The 21,917-nt window shown below is 39.8% G+C and overlaps 1 protein-coding gene and 1 long non-coding RNA gene across 5 annotated transcripts in view; one reads left to right on the top strand and one right to left on the bottom strand.

The window, feature by feature from the left end:
* The window catches only part of LOC111542772, a 55,762-nt gene extending 53,041 nt beyond the window's left edge, over positions 1–2,721 (bottom strand). The window contains exon 1 of the long non-coding RNA XR_002731655.1: positions 2,617–2,721. This is a non-coding gene — a long non-coding RNA (uncharacterized LOC111542772). The remainder of the gene's footprint in view (positions 1–2,616) is intronic.
* PDE11A (phosphodiesterase 11A) overlaps positions 1–21,917 on the top strand; it is a 514,093-nt gene that overhangs the window by 465,125 nt on the left and 27,051 nt on the right. For all 4 annotated transcript variants that reach the window (XM_023212325.2, XM_026454253.1, XM_023212327.2 and 1 more), the window contains 3 exons: positions 514–577; positions 6,485–6,559; positions 12,139–12,222. In XM_023212325.2, the coding sequence (XP_023068093.1) occupies positions 514–577; positions 6,485–6,559; positions 12,139–12,222 (223 nt within the window). The remainder of the gene's footprint in view (positions 1–513; positions 578–6,484; positions 6,560–12,138; positions 12,223–21,917) is intronic.

The raw sequence follows: 21,917 nt of genomic DNA, 5'->3' as shown, positions 1-21,917 counted from the left end.
GCCCATAAATCTTAGCTCTATAGAGCAGATGAAAATGAAGGAGCCCCTTATGTGGCATGTGCTTTGCCTCTTCGGTGTGGGTTTTCTTTCGTTCCCATCATTCAATGATAAGTTGGTAAGTAGTTTCATCAGCCATGTATATAGTGTTATATACTGATTCTCTTGCTTATAGTTTAAAAAAAAGAACAACATTGTCCATTATAAATTATTTTAAGCAGAGCTTGCTTAGCTCAGGTGTAGAGAAAGTAGTGCTTTGCTTTCCTTGATTTGCTACAGACAAAACAAAAGGGCCACCGGAGGATGTGTGAGAGCTTTGTCTTCCTAAGCAGCGTGGCCACATGATGGAGATGCTGAACACAGGGACTATAAACAGTGCTGCCCCTTGTTGAAGAAAGGAAGATATGAGCTGGCCTCGTTTCCATTTTATTTTATTTATTTATGTATCTAGGATGGGTTTGTTTAGGAATGGAACAAAAGATTATTCAGGCTGTTTTGTTTGGTTCTGTTTTTCAGATCAATGTTAATGACAGCCTGTGACCTTGGAGCCGTGACCAAACCGTGGGAGATCTCAAGACAGGCAAGTGGTGATTAATGGCAGGGCTCAGCAGAGGAGGGACTGGGGGGGTAAGGGGGACACAATATTCCCAGAGCCCAGACTACCAGGCACTGAAACCCTAGTCAATTTGCATCAGTATTAACATGGTGTAAAAAATAGCAGGAGGCTTAGGCACGACATAGTTTACTGCACAGCCTTTTTTTTTTTTTATCATGCTTTCACTAAGCAATAATATTTCCGACTCTGTAAGATATTTTTCATGTGCTAAATCTGAATAATACATTGACCATTAAGGCAAGAGTTTCAAAGCTAGGATTTTTGGCAAGATAACCATGTCTTAGCACAAGGTCTTGTTTTTTTATATCTGAAAATAAAAGGAGGCAAAAAGGAAATTCTATTTTTCTTTTTAAATATTATTTAGATATCAGAAAGCTCTGTGGTCAAAATATGCAGTATCCAATTTAATTTGCAGAAAAACAAACCATGCTTTTACCACCTATCTGATTTCTCTGCCACAAAGCATTAGTTCTATAAGAACAGTTTTCAATTTAAGTAACTACCCAACTTAAGATTGTGGATTGCTGATAGTATTTAGAGGTTAATCATTATGTACGTTTTATTATGCACCTACTGTGTGGGGTCGAAAACAGTAACTTGGCATCTAAAGACTTGACATTTTAAGGAAAATAAGATACATTTCCATATCAATAAATAACTAATATTTATTGATTGTTTTATGTATATTATCTCATTTAATCCTTAAAATTGTACTCAGCTGAATAATGGCCACCCAAAGGTATCAGGTCCTAATCCCTGGAACCTGTAAACATTACCTTCAAAATAAAGAGTATCCTTGCAAATATGATTAAGAATCTCAACTGCAGACTGATCTTGGATTATCCAGGTGTGCCCTAAATCCAATAACAAGTGTCCTTATAAGAGGGAGCAGGGGAAAATTACACACTCAGAAGAGAAGGCAATGTGAAAACAAGGCAGAGATTGCAGTGATGCAGCCATGAGCAAAGGAAAACTGGAAGAGGCAAGGAACGGATTCTCTCCAAGAGCCTCCAGAGGAAGCACATCCCTGCTGACATCTCAATTTCTGCCCGGTGAACTGATGTAGAACTCCTGGCCTCCAGAACTATGAGTGAATACACTCCTGTCATTTTGGCCACTAACTTTGTGGTCATTTACAGCAGCCTTAGGAAACTAATATAGTTATTATCCCCATTTCACAAATGGGAAAAATGAGACTTAGAAAGGATAAGCAGCCTGAGTTTATACAGCTTGTAGGTGGTGGAGCTAGGTATAGATTCTAGCAGGTTAGGCTCCAAAGCTTTCATTCTTAGCAGTGTTTTATGGTTTCCTTCACAGGATGCATCAGTCAGCATTTTTAAATGATGCAAGTGTATCCACAGAATAGGCTATGTTACCATTTTACCCAAAATCTCAGTGGCTTTAAACAACAAATTGCTCACGAACATGGGCACCTAAGGTTGGCAGGTGCCACTTTGTCCTTATTCTGTATTGGGGCTGAAGGAACAGCCACTACCTAGATCACTCTGATAGAGGCCCTGGAAGGTCTTGCACTGGCAATTAAATGCTCCCCGCAACAATTAATCAGCCAGAACTTGTCACATGACCCCACCCAACCAGGAAGTACCATCCTTCTATTTACTCAAAAAGGAGAAAGCCAGAAAATAGTGAGCGTGTGACTACCAGAGTTTGCCCTTCTCATCACCAAAACTGTGATTCATTCTCCCTCCAGCAGACAAAATATACCCATCCTTCCTCCAAGAAAGATAACCCAAATGTCCCATCAGTCATGGCATCAAGCTCTTAAGTCCAGGATCTCTGGGTGATACATGCTAGTCTCTACAACAGATCTAGATGCAGATTAAAGACCTACACACATCCAAAATACAGCATCAACATACACCGAAAAGACAAAATATCCATTATAACACTCCCATTCAGAAAGGGAAGAGATGAGTGATATTCATCGCAATGTGGAGTGGTGAGTGGTCCATGGCAACTCCAGAATCCCGCTGGGTACTCACTGTGAGGGTGCCCTACCATGCAGGGGACCCTGATTCTCTGGGAGATGCTCTCCAGTTCCTTTTTCCCTCGACCTTTCAATCCTCCCCGGGAAATTATTCCTTTCCCATCACCCTTCTTAGCTTTATCTGGAGGTCAAACTGCCTTCTTCTCACCTAAAGAAGGTTGAAGTTCCAACACCTGTTTTGTGTAATCATGGGCTTAGGGTTTCTTTAGCACTAAAACTCTCTTGTACGTTTAGTCAGCTTTTTATGTCTTTGATTCTAGTCCTTTCCATTTGCCCATAACCACATCCACATTCCATATAAACATCCCAGATTTTCTGTATTTATTTGTTTCTTTACATTTAGGAATAAAGAAATATGGCAAATATATTTATTTATTTCTGACTTAATTCCCTGCCTTGGGCCTAACAGCCTTCAGTGAGAGAACCGTATAGGTAAATCATTTCATTGTGCCATTTTTGTCCAGTTAAAAGGATATGCTGCAAACTACCTAATTCCTTCAGAATGTAACCCTAGGTATGTTGGCAGTACCTTTGATTTGATTCTTGTTACAAAGCTGAGTCTTAAACTTCGTCAAAGTGTATCACAATTTTCATTTTCACAGTTTGGAATTGAGAAGTAATTTTGTCTTCCATCCCTACAAGTCCCTGAATTTGTGACTGTTTCTATTTCCTTTCATTCCTGGTTATAAGCCTGTTCCTCCTTTTCTAAACTCACTTCCTGTAATTCCTAGCAAAACAGTCAATGGCAACCATCACATTTTACCAACATTTTGTTTTCTAATCTCATCTCCCAAGACTGTAAGTTTATTCAGAACATTGTTAGCTTTTAGTTATAATTGTACCAATTATTTTGCCATGGATTCTCATCCTTATAGCCTCCTCATTATCTTGATACCTGGCCCCCAAGCTGATGACACATGTTTTAGGGTCTTCTCTCTTTCTCTTCTTTTCTCTTTTAATAGCAACACCTCACTTCCGTACCAATTTTTGTATTAGTCAAGGATAGGCTAGGCCTTGGTTCAGTAACATTCTGAAATTTCAGTCGTTTAACACAAATAAAGGCGTATTTCTTGCTCACACTGTCCAATGTAGATTAGGCAATTTTCCTATAGAGTATTCCACCAATTGTGCTTTGGTTTAAATTTCAATGTGACATATTTGAAGTTACAAAAAGTCACAGAAAGCAGGATAATTGTGAAGAATTTGTGTGGTTGACTAGCTTCTTTCCGCATCTCTGCCCACTGTTCATCTTACCCCCTCCCCTTTCCCATATGGGAAGGTCTCCCTTCTGGGAGAGTTGGTGAGTAGACTGCAGGGAAGAGGTAGGAGGCTCTTCCAGGTATTGGGGAAAAGTGTAGTACTCGGGCAGCCTCCTGTAATAGGGATGGAAGGAGGTGGAGAGTGTGAGGAAGTTAGAAGGACTGAGAGAAAACTAGAGAAAACCAGAAAGGGAATGGGGTGAGGTATGATGTGCCAGCACCTTCAGAAACCCCAGTGAAAAGCATGTCAAGAACTCAAGGAGCAGTAGCCCCAGGGGACAGGAAAGTGACAGAGCAAAGTACTCGCAAGGAAAAAAATTTCTGCCTTGATATTTTAGGCCAACTTGGGAGGCCCAATAGCTGCTTGTAGGTGGTCTTCTCAGTCACTAGTGTAAATATTATTTTATTTTCTGGATGTGAGCTTCTGTTGAAAAGTGCAGAAACGTAAGAGTTCAGGGAAATAAGACACAAAACCATCTATTTCCTAATGTTTCTATCAGAAAGCTTGTTGCAGTTCTAAGCTAGCAATCTCATTCTTGTTTGTCTCCAAATTGATGGGTTAAACATTTTTTTTTTTTTAATGCTCACTTCAAAATTTTAGGAAACATTTGGAGAAAACAATAGGCCTTTCTTTAAAAAATATTTCTCTAACTTCCTGGATGTTGATTTTTTAAAATTCCCTTTCAAAATGTTTTCTGCTGCGGTCTATTCTACTTTCCCTTCCTGCAAACAAGATGAAGCATGTGGGTTTCCCCAGTGATTCCCCCAAGGCCTGATTAGCATCTCAATTTCCTTCTTTAATAAAAAATTCAATCAGGAACCACTTAATGTTCCTGATTGGGTTTTTAAGTACAAACAAAGCAGTTGTGCAAGTTAAGCTGTGAAAGGAGCACAGGGGAGATACCAACAACTAGTTGAGAAAGAGCAAGGACAGAATTTTGTTTTAATTTCTTTTCTTTTCAGGGGCTACAGACCTATGCAGGACTCCCGCCTTGAGGTGCCTGATGTGCATATTTACATTCTTTAATGCAAAAGACCTAGCTTAGAGCAATCTGAGAGAGAGTTCTGGGAACTGAATAAATGAGGTCATACCCTTAGGGGACCATTTCCTCTTCAAAGGAAGGCCAGAGAAAAAGAGAGAAGCCTCGTGTGCTGAAATGCAGGGTAGCAGGAGAGACTGGAGAGGAGACAAGTGAATTGAGTCCTAGAAAACAGGCACATATACAAGAGATTGGGGTGAAGGGGATTTTTCAGTCAGTTCCAACTAGTTTTTTTGTGGTTAAATTCTTGAAAAGGGCCCATGTTTCTTAATAGAAATATTAGAAATCTGAAGTTACTGGATATTTGATTTCTTTATATGTGACTGCACACATGCTACTCTCAGATGTGTGTGTGTGTGTGTGTGTGTGTGTGTGTGTGTGTGAGTTTAGTGTTGTGTTTCAGTTTTATCTATAATCTGTGGCTAACCAAATCTTTTGAGAGATCAACAGAGTTATCTTGATACTATGCACTTGACCAAAATTAAATTGTCTCATCTTTGCCAGATTTAAGAACCTTATCTTCATAAGAACCTGGAATAGAGAAAAATTTGTTTGGTATCCATGTCCTCTTGCCATGAAGTTGTCTGGGATTTATTCTACTCTTCCAATATTTTTTAAATCCAGCTAGTTCATCTCAGAAATTTCCTAGATGCACACCATAGTAGCGTTGAAAATAGCCATTCAACATTTAATCTGTTATATCAATTTGCTTCTCACAAGCTATCCTGAGAAGTGAAGGTGTGGAAAAGAAAAAAAAAAGAAATCTGTTTAGCTTGGCAATAATCAGTAGCTGCTGACCATCCAAGCTAATGGATTAAAAGCAGGAAAATATAAGTCTCTGTTTAAGGTTTAAGTTAGAACAAACGTCCCATTGTCCTTGTACCAACTAGAGCCTACCATAAATTAACACTTTTAGTGCGTAGATCCAGACAGCCTGAAGACCAAGTCACGCTCTTCAAACTATACCGTGACCTACTGTAAAAGTCTGCTATTAACAGTGAATCTAGCATTAGTCCTGCCTCTTGATTGATTGCAACAGTAGGAAGCAGAGGATGTGCCCTGGGGTTATCCCTCCCAGAGTGCATACAAACATTGGTAGGGAGGGAGTTGAGGAGTTTTCGTGTGGCAAGATGAAGCTGGGCTAATATAAAAGTATGCAACAAAATAAAGATTCTACATAGAAACAATAAAAAGTTGGCTAAACTATCATTACATAATATAATAATAATTACACATTATTATTAAATGAATATTTGCTTCACTTTTCTGTATAAGAACTTTTCCTGCTTTGAAGCTGGCAACCTGTTGCCTCATCCCAAATATGGAAGCTGTATAGTGGGAGATTGCCTGTTGGCATGCATCTAAAATTACATTGCACAAGTTCTCCTGATTAAATGAATGAAACTGATTTCCAACATGAAAGGTTAATATACTTATTTCCTCATAAGCTTTTTAAATGATTGTCTGTGTTGATGAGGATCATCAAATACATAAGCAAGAAAGAACTTCTGAGTCTCGTGATAAACTACACATAACCATGAATTGAAATATTTATATGTTTCAGGTGGCAGAACTTGTAACCAGTGAGTTCTTTGAACAAGGAGATCGGGAGAGATTAGAGCTCAAACTCACTCCTTCGGTGAGTTCATCCTTTAATTATCACATATTTACCCTTTTGAATGACATTTTCAAAAACAACTCCAAATTACAAGTTGGAAATGGGAAAGACTGAAAATGGGTTTAAGGAGGCACTCCTGAAAGTTTAAAACATTAATTAAACTTAAATGCTAAACACTCTTATTCCCAAGTCTCTGATTAAGAGTGGTGAGCTACTTACTTAACAAGCATTTCCTGCGCACCCACAGTGGGACAAGTAGGCACGAGGGAGGATGAGCAAAGTGGAATTTGAATAATTCAAAGCCCAGTGCTGGCATTTCATGTATGCCTACTTTAGAATAGAAACACTGTGCAGCAAAAATTAAAGGCAGGCTGTCTAGCTTTGAGAAGCTAGATTTTATTTTCCAATTTCCAACTTTCAAATTCCCAAAACAAATCATTTCAAATCTCTGTTTCTTTTCTTTGTCTGTAAAAGGAAAAAGTTTCACCTGTGGAACTAGGTTCTGGTGATAGGAACGCTATTTATATTGGACTCACCTGCTCAGTTATTACTTAAGAATGTTTACTGTAGGCTCAAGGTGATGCTGTTTATAAGCATAAGGATACAGAAGACATAACTGCCTCAGTCACCACCTCAAGAGGGGCAGCCTCTTTATTACTAACCAATGATTAGCTAAAAACATAAAACCCAATGACTCTGAGAGTGGTGCAAAGCATTTTAAAGCCTGGCATAGCACAGTAGATTCAATGATACTCAAGGCATGTATCAATTGTCAAGAATGTCTGTTTATGAGAACCCAAATTAACTGAACTTGAACATTTGGAGGTATTTATAAGGTCTTCAAGTTTTAAGACATCCTTCTTTGCTGACATTTAAAAAAAAGGAAAAGCAAGAGAACTAGTTCCTAGTTTGAATAGTTTCACCTGCTTGAAGTAAGAACGTAGTCTTGCTAATTTTGACTATTCTTAATCAGTTGCTTATGTACAAAAGGTCAGGAGCTACATAGGTTGAAACACACACCAATTATTTTGGTTTTCAAAGCAACATTGACTTAGTTTGTCAAAACATCCCTTTTTTGGTGGTGTCACCAAATTTGGTTATAAAAATAAAAATATTAGCTTGAGATACACACAGTTAATGTCTAAAACCTAGTATGACCCAAATTCTTTCATCTCTACTTTCAAATAAAAGCTTTTCCCCCTTTAAAAACTGTTTCAGAGGCATACTCTGAAGAGTTTACAATGCAGCAATTCCACAGGTCTTTTAATTAAATGAAAAAATATGAGTAAATTGCCAGCACTGGTGAGCTGGTGGGTGCAGTAGTGCAGCACTAAGGAGCCTTTATCTGAAGGCTCAGGTAAGGCATTTTCTGCAGACATAAATGAAATTAATTTTGTGGTAGAAACATAGCTCTAAATGCTTCTGTCTTCTCACAAAGACTATGGAGCACCACTGATGACCGTCTCATCAGGGGAGGCCTGGCTGATGTGGCAGGGTTAGCCCTCAGTTCTTTTCCAGAAATATCTGTAAATGCATGCACCCAGAGCTGACACCTGCTGTGCCCATTATCCCTTGATATTTAGGAAGAAAACTGTCCTGGAGCCCTCTCAGGTATCATGGTCCCAGGCGTCATGGGAGTCACTTCATGAAGACAAAGGCTAATGTGGCCCACAGCCAGAGGGTTAGGATTGGAAGCAGTGAGTCAGTTAGGAAAGCCTGCCTGAGTGCCTCCATGTGTTGGGCATGAAGCAAGGCACTGTGTATCCAGCAATGACTAAGACACCATCTTCCCTGCCCTCAAGGATCTTGTCAACTGGTGGGAAATACAGACATGAAATAATTACTAATACTAATTTTATGAGATGCAAAATGCTGTGAAGCACAGGACTGTGTGGGGCCTCACACTCGTTTTTGTTTTGTTTTTTTCTCATCAAGCATTGATTAAGAAGTGACTAGTACAAAAATAAACCCCTTAAAATTATGGTCAACTGATCTTGAACATGGGTGCCAAGATAACGTCTTTTCTTTTTTTTTTTTTTGAGACGGAGTCTGGCTCTGTCGCCTGGGCTGGAGTGCAGTGGCCGGATCTCAGCTCACTGCAAGCTCCGCCTCCCGGGTTTACGCCATTCTCCTGCCTCAGCCTCTGGAGTAGCTGGGACTACAGGCGCCCGCCACCTCGCCCGGCTAGTTTTTTTTTTTGTATTTTTAGTAGAGACGGGGTTTCGCCGTGTTAGCCAGGATGGTCTCGATCTCCTGACCTCGTGATCCGCCCGTCTCGGCCTCCCAAAGTGCTGGGATTACAGGCTTGAGCCACCGCGCCCGGCCGATAACGTCTTTTCAACAATGGTTCAAGGACAACTGCGTATCCACAGGCAAAAGAATGAAGTTGGTTCCCTACCTCTCAGCATACCTTGAAATAAACTCAAAATGGATCATACATCTAAATGTAAGGGCTAAAACTATAAAACTCTTAGAAGAAAATATAGGTACAAATCTTCCAGACTAGGGTTAACCATAGTGTCTTAAATATGAAACCAAAAGCACAGGAGACAAAAGATAAAATGACCCAGAGATGTTGGTCCAGAGATGTTGATTTGAACTTCATTAAAATTAAATTGAACAGCCAGGCGCAGTGGGCTCACGCCTTTAATGCCAGCACTTTGCGATGCTGAGGTGGGCTGATCACTTGGGGTCAGGAGTTCGAGACCAGCCTGGCCAACATGGTGAAACTTCGACTCTACTAAAAATACAAAAATTAGCCAGGTGTGGTGGTGAGCACCTGTAATCCCAGCTACTCAGGAAGCTGAGGCAGGAGAACCATTTGAACCTAGGAGGCAGAGGTTGCAGTGAGCCCAGATTGCACCACTGCACTCCAGCCTGGGTGACAGAGTGAGACTTTGTCTCAAAAAAAAAAAAAAAATCAAATTGAACTTTATCAAAATTAAAAACTTTCATGGATGAAAGGACACTATCAAGAAAGTAAATTTTCCCATATTATGGGAAAATATTTGCAAATCATACAAAGACAACTCAATTTAAAAGATAGGCAAAGGATCTGAACAGACATATCTCCAAAGAAAATATGTAAATGGCCACAAAGCACATGAAAAGATGCTCAAAATCATTAGTCATCAGGAAAATGCAAACTGAAACCACAATGAGATACCACTTCACAGCCACTAAGATGGCTATAGCAAAAAAGACAGACAATAACAAGCTTTGGGTGAGGCCATGGAAAAATTGGAACCCCAACAAATAAATAAAACATCTATACAATGAAATATTATTTGGCAATAAAAATGAATGAAATGCTGATGCATGCTACATGGGTAAACCTTGAAAACAGTGCAAGAAGCCAAGTCACAAAAGACCACATATCATAAGATTCCATTCATATGAAATGTGCAGGATAAGCAAATGCATCAATAGAGAAAATAGATTAGTGGTTGCCTAAGGCTGGGAGTTTGGGAAAAAATGAGAATGACTGCTAATGGTATGGGGTTTCTTTGAGGATGATAATAATGTTCTGTAATTGTAGTGATAGTTGCTTAACTTTGTAAATATACTAAAAATCACTGCATTTTTTTTAAAAAGTAACTTTATGATATCCACTAGAAATTGAATAATTAAATAAATATGAAAATTTTATATAGCAAAGAGAACTATAGAGAAAATAACACCTAAATTTTTTTTTTTTTTTTTTTTGAGATGGAGTCTTGCTCTGTCACCCAGGCTGGAGTGCAGTGGCACAATTTTGGCTCACTGCAACCTCTGCCTCTTGGGTTCAAGTTATTCTCCTGCCTTAGCCTTCCAGGTAGCTGAGATCATAGGCGCCCATCACCATGCCCAGCTAATTTTTTGCATTTTTAGTAGAAACAGGGTTTTGCCATGTTGGTTGGTCTCAAACTCCTGATCTCAAGTGATCCTCCTGCCTTGGCTTCAAAAAGTGCTGGAATTACAGGCATGAACCACCACACCCAGCCCAGAAAAATATTTTTTAAAGAAATATTTTGTTTATTTATTTATTTTTATTTTATTTTATTTTATTTTATTTTATTTTATTTTATTTTATTTGAGACAGAGTCTCATTCTGTCACCCAGGCTGAAATGCAATGACACAATCATAGCTCAATACAGCCTCAACCTCTTGGGCTTAAGCAATCCTTTCACCTCAGCCTCCTGAGTCACTGAGACTACAAGTGTGTGCCACCACAGTTGGCTACCTTTTTTTTTTTTTGGTAGGGACAGGGGCCTCACTCTGTTGTCCAGGCTAGTCTTGAACTCTTGGGCTCAAGTGATCCTCCCACCTCAACCTCTCAAAGTGCTAGGATTACATGCATGAGCCACCACACCCAGCTCTAAAGAGACATTTTGGGCCAAGACTCATATTATCCACAAGAGCTATCCCTCTCTCCAGCCCATTTTCACAATTTTCTCTAAATTCTAGTCTTCTTTCCTGCTATTTCCCATCTCCCATTGCAAGACAAGGATGAGAAGAGCCTGTGGGTATCAGTGACCTTCTCCCTAATTTGGAGATATTTTCCTCAGATTTGGCAGCTAGTGATTTCTGCCCCACCCACTCCCACTCTTGTTCACACATCTGAAGGATGCAGGATTTTTCCAGCACCTCTGGATGAAGGGGATTGCTTGGCTCTGCCCTCATGGCCTATAAGGACACCAAAATGATGTGAATACCATGTTTTATGTAGAGGAAAGATAAAACTTACTGTATAACATTAAGGGAAGGCAAGTTATAACTGGATAGCCCAGTCTTCTAGGTAAGTAAGGGCACAAGGGAGCTTCTCAGGCCTGGGCCTGACTCCTTAAGAACAAAGGGAGAGACAATCTCACTGGCACAGAATTGGCAGTGTTTGTTCAGTGAATTAATTTTAACACTAAAATTCCAATTGATTGTTTCCCTTAAGTCTGCCCAACAGAAAAATGTCATTTATTTCTCTCAAAAGTATACCTAAATTATCTCAAACATTATAACATCATAAAGCTTAAGGGCTGGGAATGAAGAGATAATGCGTACCATCCACCATCATCCACACAATGATAGATAAATATTTAAAAATTTATTAATGACAGAATCTTACTGAAAAACATATGTAATTGCCAAATCAACCCTTCACCCTGAAAAAGTAGTATAAATGGTTTCTATTTACAATAAAATTGCTTTTAAGGATATTTTCCAATCTGTCCCATTCTATCCCAACCTCTCACTATAGAAATAAAAGCCTGCATTATTTTTGTGGCAGTAAAACATATTCCTTTCCCCTTGACCTGTACCCAATTCTCAGTGACCTGATGACTTGATTTAGTAGCAGTTGCTTATATTTGAAGACGGGTTTTTGCCCCAAGAAGTTGCACACTAGAAAGTTCAAGTAAATTTGCTTACAAATCTCATAAAAAGAGATAAAAACATTTTATTTCTCATCATGATAAAGGAAAAGAAAGTATGTGTAAAGATTGATTGTGATTTGTGAAGGGTTCAGTTTGTAAAAAATGGATCACTGTAGCAAAGTGTTTGACAAAGCACCCTGTAAAATACTTTGGTGTAGTAAAGCAAGGTTCTTCCCCCGCCCCCCTGATTCTAGGCAATTTTTGATCGGAACCGGAAAGATGAACTGCCTCGGTTGCAACTGGAGTGGATTGATAGCATCTGCATGCCTTTGTATCAGGTACTTTGATTTGGGAGGGCCTACATGTTCTAACTGAATCAGAAACGGAAGTGTGTGCTTCTCAAAAGCACTCATTTTAGGAGACGTTTCCAGGGTATGTACATTGCTGAGAGATCTGGCTGCAGTTTGTCTTTTTTGCACTTCTGACTGTCCCCTGGCTGGGAAGAGTTGGTTCTAAGAGGCTGCAGACGTGCATTCTCCACCTTCTAGGACATAATCTCCATGAGCCTCCACTCCCTCATCTGTAAACCAGGGATAATAATATTTTATTTGCTATCTCTCAAACTGTGTCCCATAGAACATGAACATCCAGCCATCATCTAATAACTATCTGTTCAACAAAAGCTCACAGGCCCAAGAAACATGTTTAAACTTGATCAACTCAATTTCTCAAACATATTTGACCATGGAATTTTTTTTTTTACAAATTTTCTTTATTAATATCATGTGAGAATAAGGATTCCAGGAAACCTGGTGTTCTGCTCTGACCCCACGGTCTGAGCGGGGGGGTTTTGTGACACACCTTCCAGCTTCAAAATCTGCCTGTCTCTGAGATGCATGCGGCAAATCCTAACCAGTGAATTTTGAGCGAGATGCACTAATAACTCCGGCTTTGCTACTTGGTGTGCAGGCCTCTCCTTCTGAAAGGAGAAAACTGTCGCTTTGAATGGTTCACACTCCACGTTTTAAGTATGGATCAGGGCTGGCGTCAGTTAACACTAAGTTTAGTGTACATTGGCTTTTAATTCTACTTCTAAGCATTTGCTTTCATTTGTAAAAACCTGGCAAGTTCTTTACCCCCAACCTAGCTCAATCAGACTGAGCTGCTTTTCTAACTTCAAAGTGAGAAACATGCAGGGAAAGCAAAAGCTCTTTAGTTCCTCACCCTATGTAACCCTATTAAAAACACAGTATTGTTTTTTAAGGACCTCACAACCATCAAGTTCAAGATCACCTACCACTTCGTTTTCAGCACTTTTAGGAACTGCTGAGCCCTATCACAGAACCCTGAAAACAAACAAACAAACTTAGAATACTGTCTTGAAGATGGATATGTAATGTTTAATAACTATAACAAAAATAAATTCATTTTTGTTGTATATTAGTCATTAAATACATGATACCATAAAATCAGGTAAAGTTTTAAAATAATCTACAATCGCTTATTTTAGTTAAAAAAGGAACATAATGTTCTTTTATTTAATAATGAAAGATTGGGCAAACAAAATAGAAAATGATGTATACTTTATTTAAGGGGATCCTCAACTCTCTTTTCTTCCTGTTGGCTCCTCCCATCCTCAGTGTCTCTGAATAAGCAGGCCCCCATATGCAAAGTCCAACAACTTTTGGGTCACTTATATCTTGCTTTGTGAAACTGACCTGGACTATACATGTTGAATTATTTTTAATGTTATTCAGTTTTGTGTGCACACTTAGGCAATAAATGGAATGAAGAAATTATTCGTGCAATTACTATATTCCTTTCACTTTGGGTAAAGCTTAGGAGGATGAAGACATGTATTGGGGTGGGAAGCTGATTAAGTTTTGGTACTAGTTTGCAAAGCTATTTTGGAGTGAACTGAAAGTCTACACACTCTTCCTATGTGATTGGTTATAGGAAAGGCTGTAAAGGATCCTCATATGGTTTTCCATGTTAATTTGCTTTATTACTGATTCACAATCCTTTAGGGCTTATCTTATGCTTCCTATGAAATGCTTTGAAATCTTTAGGTTGCAAAGGAAGTTATTTGAATTTAAGTGGAAATAGCAGTTTCTAGAATTTAGGGAGTAATATTATCCCTTCACATTATATATCATCCTGATTTTTCACATCTGTTTTACTTTACTACTTATCTGTGGGTTAGATACTGCTGCTATTTTCAGCTGCAGGAAATGAACATATAGAAAGATTAAGTGATGGTCCCACCAAATGACAGTTGTGTCCTGCTCACCCCTGACCTTTGTTTTGGTGTAGTGACCTTTCTATTGCCCTTCTTCATCTCTGATGGAAATTTCTTGCACCATTTTTTATTATTTAACTAACTAGGGGGAGAAATGTGTCATGCTGAAAGGGAATGTGGAAGGAGCTGTTTACAGAAGCTCATATTCATACTTGCTGCTGTATCTTTTCATTTAACAGGGGATGAAAATTTTGCTCTTTTTGATTCCTTATTATCACTAAGTAAAAAAAGGATCTCATTATTTCATTTGTAAGCTTTAAATACAAGGCTTTGAAACCAATCATTTTAAGAGCCCTCAAACTGAAACTTTGTAGGGTGAGTTTCAGTATCCTCTCTGAGGGTCCTATTTTATTTCATCTTATGCAGTGTTCTCCCTTCCCTCCACTATTTAACTGGATAATCTCACATTAACTGTTGGTGCTTCTGAACTGAAATCGAATCAGTCAGTGGGCAGGAATCACCATTAGTGGGAAGACACAACACCTTGAGGAAGTGACAAGCCAAGAAGCTCACTGATGTGACACCATTCACTGAGATAACTCAGTGAAAGTCGAGTTTGGGGTTTTGAACATAAAAATGCAATGATAAGGAGTCTGAGAGGATCGAAGACAAGTGGGAAGTGTGCAGGTGGCAGGAATCCCTGATGTGATTGGTCTGACATACAGTATCATAAGAATTCAGCTTCGCTTTTCCACGTTGGTCTAGGCATATGGCAAAAGGATACCAAGGAGCACACATGAGACAAAGCATGTCCCCTCTAACAGCCAAGGCCTGACCCCAAGGTAGGCAAGGTTGGATGGCAAGAACCTTCATGTAGAGCCCAAGGCAAGCACTCTCATAGAGAGAGCTGGGATCTTCCTGCAGGTGGAGAAGTTTGGAGAGTTGGAGTCTACAGAGGGTGGGAGTTGACCCAGGGCACCCCATGGCTGGAGGCTCCTGGGAACAGCAGTGGGACAGAACAGCGAGTTTGGCAGGGGCAGGTGGCCATGCAGCTGGGCAGTAGATGCACATATGGTTTGGGTACAGCTTTTTGACTTCATTGACTTTCACTGGGTAGTTCAGTTTTACTTCGTGGTTTTAAAAGGGTTGTGCTTGTCAAAATATGAAATAGATAAAGCACTTTCTGCTTGTGCTCCTGTTTGCTGAGATTAGCTCTTCTCCAAGCAAAGGGTGAAGATTATCACTACTCTCAGGTGCCTGAAGGGCTACTTATTTATGTGCCTAGTTGGCAGCCCACACCAGTATATTTCGGATGCCCAGTGCATTTAAAATCAAAACTCTTTTCTCTGAGATAGCTTCCAGTTCCACTCATTTTTTTTACTACATTGAGGGAAAACAATGAGGAACTCCCCCTCCTCCAAAATCTATTCACTAGGAAGTTATCTAGTAATCTTGAGATTGACAGAAAGTGACAGACAGAAAATATATAAAAATATATAAATGAAACAGAAAAAAAAAAAACAAAAAACGATGTGCAGGCCCTCTTTACCATATGTATTGTCAACAAGAGAGGCTGACTGGTTCTATCTCAAGTGGAGAAAGACAGCATGTCATTGTGGCATTGATTTAGCTCTCCCAACATGCCAGGTGGGTAGGACACACTCACAGAACAGTCCCAGATCGATGGATAGTTATCTAATAAGGATGTAGGCCAGGCTTCTATCCATATGTTTATATGTGAGCCTAGAGTTCTCTGGAACTTGTTGTCTTTTTAATCTTCAGACTTTTTCTTAGAGAGAGAGAGAGGAAAGAGAAGGAAGGAAGGAAAGAAAGGAAAGGAAAGGAAGAAAGGAAGGAAGGAAGGAAGGAAGGAAGGAAGGAAGGAAGGAAGGAAGAAAGAAAGAAAGAAAGAAAGAAAGAAAGAAAGAAAGAAAGAAAGAAAGAAAGAAAGAAAGAAAGAAAAGAAAGAGAGAGAGAAAGAAAGAAAGAGAAAGAAAGAAAGAAAGAAAGAAAGAAAGAAAGAAAGAAAGAAAGAAAGAAAGAAAGAAAGAAAGAAAGATTGTAACAGGACGAAGTCGTGATTTATGGGTGACAACCTTTTAATCACGAAGCCAAGAGTGGGCAGGGAACCATCAAAGCACATTCCCCAAGAGAAGACTCAAGCTCTGGTTAGTTAGCTGTGTCCTAGCAGGGCATCTCGAAGGAATACATTGATATCTGATTCCTATGCTTTCTGCTGTCTTTGCACCCTGCTGGGGATCCATTAGCCCTGCTGCTTAACATCTTTGGAGGAAAAAAAAAAAAAGGAAGAAGGAAGAAAAAAAGACACAATCAAACTTTGTGTCATTACCACACCAGCCTTAGGGATAAACAGAAACCCTCATGTCACAGTATCATTTTGAGCTTTTCTCTGCAATAGCAAGCTAAGTTCTGGCTCCTTATTTTCATTCTCAACTTAACCAAATCTCAGTGTACCTAGAATGTCAGTGGTGCAGAGTCATTATAAATCTTTTGTTTGTTAAGGACTGAGGGATTTAATTTTTATTATGAATATAATCCAATTTTTAACTCATCCCAAACTGGCTTTTGATTTTGGAGTGGATATTTTCTCACAAATAATGCAAAAGTATGTAACCTGGCCAGCATCTAGCAAGAATAATTTTCTCTTTCCATTAAGAGTAGGAAAATTTTGATAAGAGTAGTACCTCTTTATTAAAATGTCATGATGTTTCTGAAACAGGCAGGGCTTCTAATGTTAAGATTTACAGTAACCTTTGATTTTTTTCTCTGCCTTCACTTTTTTTTTTCTGAGATAGGATTTTGCTCTTATTTCCCAGGCTGGAGTGCAATGGCATGATCTTGCCTCACTGCAACTTGCGTCTCCCAGGTTCAAGCGATTCTCCTGCCTCAGCCTCCTGAGTAGCTGAGAATACAGGCATGCCCATGCCCAGCTAATTTTTTTGTATTTTTAGTAGAGGCAGGGTTTCACCATGTTGGCCAGGCTGGTCTTGAACTCCTGACCTCAAGTGATCTGCAGTCCTCAGCCTCCCAAAGTGCTGGGATTACAGGCATGAGCCACCACACCCAGCCTCTGCCTTCACTTTTAATGGTCATTTTGAAAAATACATTCCACGTGATGCAATGTTAATAGGCTCTCTGGGAAAAAGGGAGAAAAAAACTTTAAAATATAGTTGAAATAGTAGAGTGGGAGTTAGACATTGATAAACTAGAAAAGAGGATATAAGGTGCTACTCCAGGACACTTTCTCTGGATACTGATGAAAGTACTTTAAAAGCAATCCAGTGTTCCCTAAGAACAACTTCATCAGGTATTAAAAAAAAAAAAGACACCACCCAAATCAGTTAGTTTCCTGTGTTTCTCTATGACTTTTAGTATTCTTGTGGATGAAAGGAAGAGATAGTTGGGTTTAGTTTCTTACTTATCCTTACAAAGGGGGGATATATATGGAATGGCATCATACATAACTCAAAAAATATGAAAAGAAAGGAGGAGGGAGGGAGGAATGTAGGGAGGGAGAGAGAGAGGGAGGGAAAAAAAGAGGAGGGGGAGGGGAAGGGAGGGAAGGAGGGAAGGGGAGGAAAGAAGGAAAGACCGAAGCAAGGAAGGGAGGAAGGAAAACAACTTCCTATATTCTCTATAACTGATCTATCTGGCTCCACCTTTTCCTGGTGATGGGGAGTAGGGTGGTGGCTGTTTTCAGGGACTATTATTTAAACTTCACTATTAAAGTATCTCAATCTCTTCGGGTTAAAGTACTCCCAATCAGAGCCCTTTCTCCTCCCCAGCTGACACCTAGGTACCAGGGAACTCACCTATGGTTGTGATGATTTTGTGACCTTCAGGAGAAGGATGCCTGGTGCACATCTCGCCTGTTGGGTCTTTCTGGGTTAACTGAGAAGTGGCTGGTCGCAACTCTGGCTGTGATGCTGTGCCAGCCCCGTGTGACTATGGTGTGGCTGTGATGAGCACTTTGTGCCAGCCCTGGCCCACTAGCTGTGGCTGCTTAAGTCTGTGGTCCTTGTGGCAGCCTCTTGGCAAGCCCCCTGCACCACCCCCAGCAGCTTCCTGGCCAGTTCTAACTGACTGGTTCACTTGGCATTTCCTCATTCCCCCCGGGGCACCCATGAACTCCCAGCTACTTTCTCGTTACCCTGCTGTCCATACAACTTCCTAAGTCTTTTCTAATATGCTGCCTGGGTGGTGCCAACTTGCTTTAGGAAAATTCTATTATTTTCCTGAATTAGGCTCTGAAATTTGAAATATAAGCCCTCCCCTCACCTTTAAGGTTTGACCCCCAAGGAACGTGAAGCCAGGACTACTCACTTCTGATCTCCCTCTCTCTCACCTACCTCTTTCTGCCTCTCTCTCCCCTCTCCCTTTCTCCTCTTTTCTCTCTCCCTGCCCCTCTCCCCACTCCCCCTTCCCCTAATATTTCCATTTGCTTTGCTTTTCCTGATGGGAACTATTCTTATATGGTCTCCTCTGTGTTCTTCCTGCTAGAGTTTTGTAGTAAAACTTGAAGATCTGACTTAGCCAGGTTTGGTTCTTAATAGAGAAAGGAGAGTTCTGAAATGTAGAAGGCCACTTCACCATTCAAAGCTACAAGCAGGGTTATTCTCTTTCAAAGCTGAATGATGGCAGCTTGTTTCTAGCTGGGAACTGCCATTTGCCTGAAGGAGGGAAGCCTACTGAGATAATGGGAGAGGAGCCCCAGGCATCACCATTCAAACAGAATGGAAAATGCACTGGGTTACTATTCTCAAAGTATTGTCCCTGTTACACAATAATGTACCCAAATCTGAGTGCTGCTGATAGTAAAGTCTGTTTATCTCAGAAAATATTCTATGTGTTATTAGTCAAGTATGAATGAAAGAGAAACATTAATATTCAAAAGTGTTGGTTTTATGTAATTTATAGGCCCCTCTACTACAATCTATCTTCCAAATTTTTGACAAAATGATCTTTTTAAAAAAAAAAAAAATGATCACAGCATCTCCCTGCTTTAAAGACCTCAGATTACTATCACAATCTATAAGGTACCTTCCAGAGTCCTTAGTTTAGCATTCAGAAACCCTCTCATTCATTCTGAAGCCCACGCCTATTCCTTGGCCTCATCTCCTGTCACCCTGCCCACTTCCTTGCCAGATACCCTTTGCCCCAAGCACAGTACTCACTAGCCCTTTGGTCCATTTTCCCTGGCCTCTGCCTATGCCTCCTCGCTCTCATATCTGCCTGGAAGACACCAGCCCAAGCTATCACTTCTGTAAAACCTCTACTTCCCCACAACACTCCACAGCACTGTCTCCATCTCCTGATAACCACACACTCTGTGTGTGATTATCTTTCTGTCTCTTCCCCATTAGACTGGTTTCCTGGAGCCACCATATTCCTGGCACCTAGCACACTGCTAGCACATTAGAGCTGCTCAGCCAATGTTTGTTGAGCAAAGGAATGAAGAAACAGAAATGTGAATGATAGAATGAAGTATAAGCAGTGGAATGTATGAAGTAAGCTTATAATGTCATTTAGTTATCACCTATAAATACAGTCATGTGTTGCTCAACAACAGGGATACATTCTGAGAAATGCATCTTTGACAATTTCATCATACAAACATCATAGTGTACTTACACAAACCTATATTGTACAGCCTACTACACACCTAGGCTATATGGTATAACCTATTGCTCCCAGGCTACAAACCTGCACAGCATTTTACTGCACTGAATACTGTAAGCAACTGTATCACAATGGTAAATATTTGTGCATCTAAACATATTTAAACATAGAAAAGGTACAGTAGAAATATGGTATTATAACCTTATGGGGTCGTGGTTGTAGATATAGTCCATCATTGACTGAAATGCCATTATGAGGTACATAACTATGTATAAAACCTTTCATCAGAGTATGCACTGTTATATTCCTGCCCATAAACTGGAGTATATGGCCTATGATATCTTTATAAAGTGGTTTGGTTCTCATCATAGTTGAATTCTACTGTAAAGGGCCAGTTAATAGCCATGAATTTTTCAGAGCTTTGACTTTTTCATCTAGGAAATACATTAAATTTTCCTTTATCCAGCATTGCCAGAAAATATAGTCCTCTAGTTATTTTAATATTCAGGTTAAGAGATGGAGCTAGCATATGTCACAGATAGATTTCAAGAAATATATATTGTATATTGCATACATATGATTTTGAGAAATTATAATACAGTAAAATACTAAATTTATCGTGATTATAATTTAATCTTTCTTTGACTTAGAAAACTTTTAGGATCCTCTAGTGTCTAAAAGTAATCAGTGCAAACATCAACTAAGAATATGCTCTGTTCTTAGCCAGGCATGATGGTGTGTACCTGTAGTCTCAGCTACTTGGGAGTCTGTGGTGGGAGGATTGCTTGAACCCAGGAGTTTGAGGCTGCAGTGAGCTATGATTGCAACACTGCACTCTAGCCTGGGTGACAGAGCAAGACCCCATCTCTTTAAAAAAAAAAGAAAGAAAGGAAAAGTAAAAAAAGAATGTGCTGGGTAGGAAGAAGTTCTGAGTAGCAGAGAGGACTCATTAATAGAAGAACGATTAAGTTCCTGTTCCTTCCAACATTATGCATGATAATTGGCAGGTGAAGGCATCTCATACCCTTCGCTACATCTCAAAGTTCTTCCAGAATACTTGATGTTTGTCACCTCCAAAAAGGAGTTTGACCTAATAAACAACCATCTCTATGTATATTTTTTGGTAAATAAAATGGACTATAATTTGTTTTATTTCATGCAACCTTGAAAAAAATACCCATTCTTTATATGTTAATGTTAATATATTCCTATTCATATGTATTTTATGAGCTCAAACAGTACCATGAATCCATATTAAAATGCTGGAATCCAATGGAAAAAATAGGATATACCCCCAATAAGGTTTTTGAGGACAGATTTAAGATAAGATCTTTTTTTTTTTTTTTTTTTTGAGACGCAGTCTCGCTCTGTCGCCTGGGCTGGAGTGCGGTGGCCGGATCTCAGCTCACTGCAAGCTCCGCCTCCCGGGTTCACGCCATTCTCCTGCCTCAGCCTCCCAAGTAGCTGGGACTACAGGCGCCCGCCACCTCGCCCAGCTAGTTTTCTGTATTTTTTTAGTAGAGACGGGGTTTCACCATGTTAGCCAGGATGGTCTCGATCTCCCGACCTTGTGATCCGCCCGTCTTGGCCTCCCAAAGTGCTGGGATTACAGGCTTGAGCCACCTCGCCCGGCCTTAAGATAAGCTCTTAATTCTTATCTTAAATTCTCCTTATCCAGCTGACCAACATATGTAACTCTTTTTTAAAAGGATTTCTGCTTTGGAATCATGAAGCTAAATGTCTCTTAACCCCAAGTCCTTACAAGGCTTGGAATGTTCTCTTCCCTTAAGTAACTATCTAGTTTTTTTAGAGAGCATGCTTTAAAAGCTTATTTACCTCTTCTTCATGACCCTCTCTTCTTTGGCTCTTTTCAGAAGAAGTAGGAAGGAAGCAGGAAGGGCAGGAAGAAAGGAGGGAGGAAGGAAAGAAGGAGAAATACATGTGAATGTTAAAAACTCTGCTGTTGAGGTATCAAAAGCAAATGAGAAGAGTAAAGAAAATATACATCACCTTAGAGAATACCTAAATTGTCATGAGTGACTGTTGGGAGAAATAAGAACCTCACATTCTCTTATTTCTGATACCCCTTCATCCAATGTGTCCACATCCAAACACATTTTTACCAGGGTACATGAGTGTATTCTGGTAATACAC

The sequence above is a fragment of the Piliocolobus tephrosceles genome, chromosome 11 (assembly GCF_002776525.5).
Source record: "Piliocolobus tephrosceles isolate RC106 chromosome 11, ASM277652v3, whole genome shotgun sequence".
Classification (NCBI taxonomy): domain Eukaryota; kingdom Metazoa; phylum Chordata; class Mammalia; order Primates; family Cercopithecidae; genus Piliocolobus; species Piliocolobus tephrosceles.
The sequence above is the reverse complement of the archived record's forward strand: the minus strand, read 5'-3'. Positions and strand labels throughout refer to the sequence as shown.